Genomic DNA, 8,596 nt, shown 5'->3' with positions numbered 1-8,596 from the left:
CACTATTGAATTTCTGTAAATTCCAATGAGAACCTACGTAAAATTATAGCCTTGGCTTGGATAAAAATAGATGGTGTATTAAATCCGGAGTATTAAGAAGCTCACCTCGAACAGAACCGTATCACTGTTAGCAACTTCTGACTGCTGCTGCACTAGCACCAATTCGCTCTCCATGCCTTGTTCCTCTTCGTGTTTGTGCTCGTTCTCGTGGTTGTGCTCGTGGTATTGCTTTTGATGAAGCTCCTGGTCCTGGTGGTGCATACCACTCGCTGTCGTTTTTGTTGAAATTCTGTCTCTCTGCGATTTTCTTGTTCGCTTCGGCGCGTTTCGTTGGGAGGGCTGGTCAGGTTGCTGAAGCATCTCACGCGCTAACAATCTACCAGCCACTGTCTTGGTTTTTCTTTTCCTACTCTGCTTGTGTTGGCGAGCAGGCAGAAGCAAGATATCGTGCTGTACTGTCTCGTAGTATCGCAGTCAAGAAGCCAATAGCTTCAATGTTGCCTCCCTCGCGAGTAGACCTCACCAAATCCATCTTTTTGCTGCTATACGTTGTGCGACGCTTCGTGGTTGGAAGCCAGATCAAAACTGACAGGTATTCGTGGAGGCGAGCGCCGCTCTAAAAATAACCAATCAGATGTATCTACGACAGCTATACGTGCGCCTTAAACGGATCCAAATGACTTAAACTAGCATTTTACCTTAGTGTTGAAGGCGATAAACATGTTTGTTACCAGTCAAGGTGTTTAAATATCCGGAACGACCTTTATTTTGCTGTTTATTGCATCACAGGTTACTGTTTACCAGCATCGTCAAATTTAGCCCAAAAATCTCGCCTCGAAATGCCTTCATGCGGGACGCGCCTACAGACTCCTTTCGAGAACGGGGAAGTCGTGTGCGTCACGGTACTCTGTCCGAGCATAGGATGCGACTAGTTCATTCCGCACGTTTCACTCCATGGGTCACCTGCAACCCATTTGCGTTGTTCCCATAGCGCCATGTGTTGCGTATTTGAAAGTAATAAGCTCCTTCCTTGTTACCATGGAGTGCATCCAACAAGTATTCCGCGTATTTGTTGGTGGTCTGAGGGTCTAGCTTACCACTCAGTAGTAAACACTTGCATGGTTTGGAATCATAGCAGCTTTGTTCCAGTACTGATCATGCTTGTAGATGATGACATTTGAGTGATAATTGCCCACATTGAACTCGTCGCAAAACGCCGACTTTTCTTTTGAAAGGTACAGTACTGCTTACCCATCAAGTATACCCCCCCCCCATTGCTCATCATTACGTTCGTGAATCGAGCTTTCATCTCGAACATGGCGACTCCATCATCTCAGAGAACACGATGAGGTAGTAGAGTGATAGAGCGTCGAAAGGGTTCCTTTTATCTGCAGCTTTGTTGTCTGCCTTGATAATTGGAAATTTTTTTGCCAGGATATTGATATCCTCGGGACCACAGCGATCCAGTCGATGCGGGATGAGTGTTCGAGTGGTCATACCCATCAGCACGGTACCAAGAGCAGAGCGTAGCGTGTGTGACGGTAAGGTATTGCCCTTGCTTCCGACGCGGGTGATCAACGCCGCACATGTCGAGTTGGGATCGCTGATAAGATCTCAATTAGACCTTGAAGAGTACTGTTGGTGTCGAATTTTCTGTACTAATCCTGTCCTAACTGTCCTACAAAATCCTAAAATACGTCGTAAATTACTGGCATAGATTGCAAAATGTATCCTAAAAAGGTTCTAAATCCGGAAAAATATTGCAATCCTAATACTGTCCAAAATTAAAAACCGGTATTTTAGTCGGAAATTTAGGACATATCATAAAACCTATTTTGAGTCAAACTTGGGATTGAGGTTTTTAAAAGTTAACGGGAACCAATCATGCAGAAACACATAGCTAAGTTAAAACCTATTTTGAGTCAAACTTGGGATTGAGGTTTTTAAAAGTTAACGGGAACCAATCATGCAGAAACACATAGCCAAGTATTCTCGTCTTCATTGAAGCTGCAGGCACATTCCTACATAAAATTGCTGGACGACATCAAGCATGATCGACAGAGCGCTCCTGCTCATGCGCGGTCTGTGGACGTTGAAGTCCCCGGGGAATCCATGGCGTTTGAGTAGCATTCTGCATTCTGTAAGCCATAAGATATCTCTCGTTGGCATGGGTAGTGTAGCCTTACAACTTTCGTATTTGTCCTAACTGTCCTTACTGTCCTAACTGTCCTAACGATCCTATAACCCATGCCGAAGTTTTGTGCCAATACCGTAATTTATGACAGTAGGTATTAGGACAAGTTAGGACGTTTAGGACGCTTTTAGTACGGAAAATCTTCTTCCGTACTGTTGAGATTCTTGGTGCTGAAACGGGAGCTACACTCCTTATCGCTAGGACACAGCGACATGCAAGCATCACCTACCTCTATAACGTCAGTGTCCCATCTGGACGTATAGAGGAACGTTTCGTCAAGGACCCCTGACGCTGTAGCCACTCCATCCAATACATATCCGATCACTTTGGGAGGAGCGAGATGCATGAGCCTTTCAGTCAGACTTGTACCGTAGCTCGTACCATAGACAATGGTATCCGCTTCATTTGTGAATTTCGAGACGAATGTCGCGAGGTCAGTTGCAGCAGTCGTCATGGAAAAAGCCGAAAGGTTCCCGTATTTGATGTGCAAGTCTTTGGCACATGCTGGTACTTTGGTGGCATCAATATCACCGCGCCAAGGCGATCCTGTTGTGGTAACCTGGGCTGCGACACATTCAAATTTTGTGCTGCGTCCGCTGCCGCGATGATCCATCGTGTACACGTTGACCTCTCCTTTTAATTCGGAGTGTAGCATCACCGTTGTACTCTCCACTGCATCTCATAACAACTAGAACATTAGTGCTCCTTCTTCTATGAAATGTTTTTAAAATATTGTAGTATATTACTTACAACCGGTCGATGAAATGCCTGGGCCTCCCTGAATCAGCCACACGTTGGATGCACTCTCGGTGTAAGTTGTCGTGGCAGGTAACTGCTTTGACGAATATGTCGATATTGTGGTAGATTTTATTGGGTGTTGTACATATTCCTGAGTAGCACAAAGGTGCGCTGTAAATTGCACATTGAGCATCTTTCCGCCGTCGAGCCGTTATCATCTGAAAAGATGTAATCTGAGCAGGGGTACCACCCATTCAGGTCGCTTTTCGCTATACCACTAGATGAAGCGGAGGCAAAGGAGGCGACGGCCGCCCACGCGATGGCGTCTTGAAGCTGCATGACTCTAGCGTAAGTTGTGTGCTGCTGAAAAAACTGGAAGTGTGAGAGCTGACTCATCGAACATCGGCTAGTATTTTTAATGTTTTGATGCTTGCTGAAACTCTTTGCAAAAGAGGACATTACAATCCAGCATAAGCCTTTTTTTAACCCAATCATGCAAGGTGCTGATACGTATTTTTGATTAAGGAGTGGCATATCATCTAATTGTGTTCGACAAAATTGTTGTCCGGGTTTCGAGCAACCGCAAGTGTTCATTATTCATTTTTAAAAGTGCTTTATTTTCACATAGTTTTTTATACTCAACTCTCAATCAAATGTGATTTTGCACGGCGAGCCTTTAGTGGCAACATTCAACAAAGTAAACAAGTTGTCGAGCTGATTTTCATTGTAGCATCGCTTATCTAATGTTAACACCCTCCAGGGCTTACTTGTAAAGCACGAACTGTGCTGTCGAACTCAAGTCCAACCCGGAGAAGCTGCCTTCGTATTCCTTACTCCGTTTATAGCTCTCATACTCCATGCCATGACATTAATCTTCTTCAGTCGCCGTGAGACCCGCCCGCTCTCCGTATGTTTTCATGACTACATATTATTGTGCGTGTCCCGCGTCATCACCGAGGGCGTGCCTCACGCCTTAAAGAACCAACTTGCTAACAATATGGTTTGCATCCCGATTGTTTTTAAATGGAAATTTAATAGAGGCAGCAGAAATGTTTCTCAGTCGGTCATCCAATGAGGTACGAGCAGCGTTGACGAATAGTGCACGCACGGACTCGTTGTTGACAGCGTTTCTCCCCTACAACAGAGCTGTCCTACGACTAAATTGTTTTTTTTTTCGATGGCAGCTGAAAAAAAAACTCCGCAAATTGGATGAGAGCAACCTCGCTTCGCTTTTTTACATCTCATTTTTTGCATTTCGCCTCAAGACGCATCAACTACTTCACGATTTCCTTGCCCCGTAAGGATATCAGAGCTCACTACCCGCCGGGGTAGACTGAAATCGTTGGCCCTGTCTTTCAATGTGCTCGACCTTGCGAGTGCGATCCCGTCGGGTCGGTTTCTCAAGTATCACCAAAGCCAAACGTCCAGAGCAAGGCGGGGTTTTCTTCCAGTCAACGTTCCGGTCGACAAGGCCAAACTGCAGGCAAAGAGAAAACTCGTGCTTCTTCAAAGAAGCGGGCGATGAAGGCAACTTGGCGTGAGCAGGTGCCGCATTAACCAGGCGAGGTACAGGAATCGACAGCGCCAGCGCGAGGAAAGCCTTACCAAACGCGTTCGTCAGCTACAAGAACAAGCCGAAGATTTGAGGCTCGGGCTCAAATTGCGCGTCATTGCTAAGCGCCAACCGGCGAATACAAATCTTTGGCTCGTGGCGACCGAGTTCTTCCGCGTCCTTTCTAAGTGCTACGAGGAGTCCAAATCGTCGTCTGCATCACTATCGCCTGGGAAGCAGGGTCCTCGGTTAAGCTTCCTGCTAGCAGCTATGGCACCGGACGTGATTGACGGGGTCGAGTGTGGCGTAAATGTCATTCTGGAGAGCTGGCGATTGTTGTCGTTCTACTGCGAGGGTCTCACCATAAGATTAAAGCGCTTGGTACGGACGGCAACGCACTCCTAGCAACTACCGAAGTTTCCTTCACGATGAACGAGCATACGCTACGTCATTTGTTCCCGCATGTGGCTCCAGATCAAGGTTGCAGCAATGCGCAAAGGGTAAACTCAAAGCTTGTGAACCAGCGTCTGACGGCGCATGGATCCGTGTGTTTCCTATGGGACAATAGCTACCAGCGAATCGTACGGCTGGAGACTAAACAGAACATCATGCCAGCGGTACTGGGGCTACTGGGTAACCTCCATGACGTAGCATACGTGTTTAGCGAAGCGAGGATAACTCCTGAAGGTCAATTCGCTCGGTAATGACGCCCGACGTTTTTCTTCACTTTATCACACCTTAACTCTCTGTTTGATGAGCCAGTATAATTCTCGACTGATCATCACAACTGCTGTATTCAGAATACCACAGATCCCTGATTGCATCCTTTAAACCAGTCACTAGTTCTGAATCTTATTCAGTATTACCTATTTCGGGGACTCTGAGTAAAGCTCGTTTAGTTCCTGCTACTGACGTACATTATCCAGATATAGCCAATGGTGAAACACGGCTCCGTTATATTGTTTTGATAACTATATTGACCGGGACTTATCTCTAACGTGCTCAACTTCCCACTAAATTTTGCCCTTTTACGATTCTCAATAAAAATCGACATCAACTTCTGTGGTTTATTACTGATGTCGACTTCGTTGGTCGAGACTGTTTAGCTAGCAATGGTTGTACGCAGTGTTTTGGGCGCTGTTTTGGTTACAAATGTATCGGTCTTTAAGGTATTTTGAAGATCACGACGCTAAATCGTTTGGGCACTTTTGGGCACGTTTTTGGGGACTCGGATATTTCCTCACGCCTCTAGCAGGGCTGACGTACAGCTCTCCAATTTTGATCTAGAATGAGGTCGAACACCTTGTTATATATACTTTCAGCATTTCTGAATGAGGCTACTACTTGATGCCAGCGTATTCTGTTTCGCGAGCTTTACTTTGACCAACAGCCCAAATTTAGACAAACGTCGATGAGAAGAATCAGCCAGACCTTCATTATATTAGACAATAACATCCTACGTTTTCCTTCAATTATACGCGTAGTATTGTACTGGTTCCTCAGCCATACATGTAGTTTATTTAAAGTCCGCTACTTGTCAATTTGATCTGCTCAAACTTTACCAGGATATTAGTTCCCATACGTTCCCTATTATCGCTCTACAGTATACTATTACTGCAGTCCCGTATACCGTAGTAAATACGGGAACACACTGTGCGAGTCGCATCGCGATCACAAGAAGGATATTAGCGTATGATAGCATCTGATGCGCCTGCTCCGCAGCCGCTTAGCGTAAGCTGAAGTCTGTTCAGGCAGCGTTTCCGTGGGAGAACATGGGACGCTCACCGAGAATGAATGGCGCTAGCTGCTACTTAGACCGTTAAAAAAACAAAAAAAAACTGCTCCTACTCTACGAGTTACGGTCTGGTCTATCCGTGCTTGTGACGACTCTTACGCCCTGAATAAGACTGAGGACATCCGTGACGCTGCTGTCATACGACTCGATTCCTTGTCCCGGAAATACTGCTGATATAATCCGGAAACTTCCCATTTCTAAATCCCCCAAAACGTGTTTCAAATGCCTACAGGTTTCCAAATGATTAAGCGTAATAATCTACAAAATAACCAGAAGATCGATCCGTTTGTAGCCAAACGGTGCCCAAAACACTGCGTACCGTTACTAAAAAATAATATACAACCATTGTAATTTACTGATTGGATGGTACATGCAGCTACACGATATCGTCTATTTAAGGCGGGTACATCTGCATCCGCACTTTGCACACACCAAAGCATTCCATCTTGTATGTTGTCCGGGTTGATTTATAGCACACCCCACAGCATTTACATGATGGCCGTTTTTGTATGCTAGTGCATCCTCTTGATGTAGACATACACAATAAACTGCAGAAGTTGATGTCAACATGAGTTGAGAATCATAAAAAGGGCAAAATTAGTGGGAAAGCTGAGCACGCTAGAAAATATCCCGGCCGATATCGCAATCAAAATAACTCAGCGCGAAAATCTTTTTAGATTGGGGTTAGCGCCAATAAGGTCTCATACATGCACGAGATCATCTTGTTGATCTCGTGAGCAGCATAAAGTCGATCGTTAAGAATATACATCGAGTGTACTCATCACATTTAAGAAATCTTTATTTGTTTTCCTTACATGGCTGGTAGCGTGCTATAATAGTATCCACTATTGCATTCGGTGTAGATAATAGTATCCGCTATTTCATTCGTTGTAGACTCATACCGCCCAAACGTTTGATGTTGGTAATGCTGTCGTCATCATTATTTGCGAAAACGAACTTCCGCATACTAGACATGAGGAACAAGTGCTGCAGCAACCACAAAAGGACTTGGCTATGTAATACTTCCGTTTTTTTTGATAGGGGCTGCTGGTACACAGCGAAGATCAGCACCTGTCGTACTCATCACGAGCGTCTGTAACTGATATTCGCCGAAAGTCATCTAACGCTAACCAGTTAGCTTGAAATTATAAAAGTTGTAGCGTTGTTTAAGGAGACAGGGAGTGTGCTTTAAAAAGTTGGCGAGTGCTTTTGTGATACATGTGCTTGGTATACGCGTAGTGAGCTGGAAACTTACATTATAATTTCATAGAAAAAGATTTAACACCTTGGTTCCGGACGTCGTAACTAACGACATCCATTTTTTTATGTCGTAACTTACGACATAGCGCAAAGTTTACTAGCAAATGGCTCGGAAATGATTTTTGAATACTTTAATCAAGTATGATGCAACATATAAGCTGCAAGAGGTTTTTCAGGAACGAAAACAAAACCAGGTCAGGGGATGGGGATCAGGTGGGAGGTGAATCCTTGACCGCTCATTCGAGATTTTGCTGGATGACACGGAAGCGCTCCAGTCGCCGCGAGAAACCTGCCGCCCTAGCTGTCGCCGCACACGACGTTGACTTTGGGCACTTATGGCGACAGCTCAAGGCGGTGGGGTGGACGTCCAAGCGGCCGAGAGGACTGCAGACAGAGTGGACATACACAAGTCCGCAGAGAGCTCACGTCTTCATAGGTGAGCGTGCGGTTGTCGATTACGCCTTCCAGTCGGGATTGTTGGCTGAGGAAGACGCGGTAGCGGTTGCTGGTAAAGATGGCCAGGGGGGTAGAGATGATCAAACCCCAGAGGAAGTCGGGAGCGATACACGGCATGATAATGCAGGAACTGATTTTGAAAACGGCATTACACCCTCCCAAATTGACACAAGTGCTCTGCTATCACAAAATACTATCGACCAGATGTTCGGATCCTCCAGTGAATCGGAGGTTGAGCTTTCGTAGGCTGCGGTAATGAGAGCATTTGATCTCTCCCCGAGTGATTTAGAAGCCGAACAGAAAAAAAGAGAGGCTGCCACAATCTTGCACATTATCCGAGGCGTCGGGAATGGAGAGCGAAGGGGAAGATGTATGCACTGGACCCACCAATACCCTCATCGTTGCACAACGACTAGCTCGAGTACCGCTGACAGCCACGGATGACGTGAACGTGTTGCAGGATGGGGAGAACAGCAGTGAGTACGAGGACTATAGCTCAGACGAGAGCGATGGTGCCGGCATCTGTGATGACGACTGTGCTTCCGAAGGTGACGTGATAGACGAAGATGAAGACGTTCTTTCAGACAGTGGTGCTGTCGCC

At 45.7% G+C, this 8,596-nt stretch overlaps 2 protein-coding genes across 2 annotated transcripts in view; both read right to left on the bottom strand.

Annotated features, from left to right (window-relative positions):
* PITG_15717 (uncharacterized protein) overlaps nt 1–261 on the bottom strand; it is a gene marked incomplete at both ends in the record, with an annotated part of 1,060 nt that extends 799 nt beyond the window's left edge. The window contains one exon of the mRNA XM_002897946.1: nt 106–261. Within this exon, the coding sequence (XP_002897992.1) occupies nt 106–261 (156 nt within the window). The remainder of the gene's footprint in view (nt 1–105) is intronic.
* Nucleotides 262–1,305: 1,044 nt separating this feature from the next.
* Nucleotides 1,306–3,791, bottom strand: PITG_15716 (uncharacterized protein; the record flags this gene model as incomplete). Its single annotated transcript, XM_002897945.1, has 6 exons — nt 1,306–1,603; nt 2,217–2,238; nt 2,576–2,872; nt 2,945–2,972; nt 3,208–3,265; nt 3,700–3,791. 6 exons carry the CDS (start codon nt 3,789–3,791, stop codon nt 1,306–1,308), a joined length of 795 nt encoding a protein of 264 aa, XP_002897991.1.
* Nucleotides 3,792–8,596: the final 4,805 nt, after the last annotated feature.

This window comes from Phytophthora infestans, genomic scaffold (assembly GCF_000142945.1).
Source record: "Phytophthora infestans T30-4 supercont1.40 genomic scaffold, whole genome shotgun sequence".
NCBI lineage: Eukaryota > Oomycota > Peronosporomycetes > Peronosporales > Peronosporaceae > Phytophthora > Phytophthora infestans.
The sequence above is the reverse complement of the archived record's forward strand: the minus strand, read 5'-3'. Positions and strand labels throughout refer to the sequence as shown.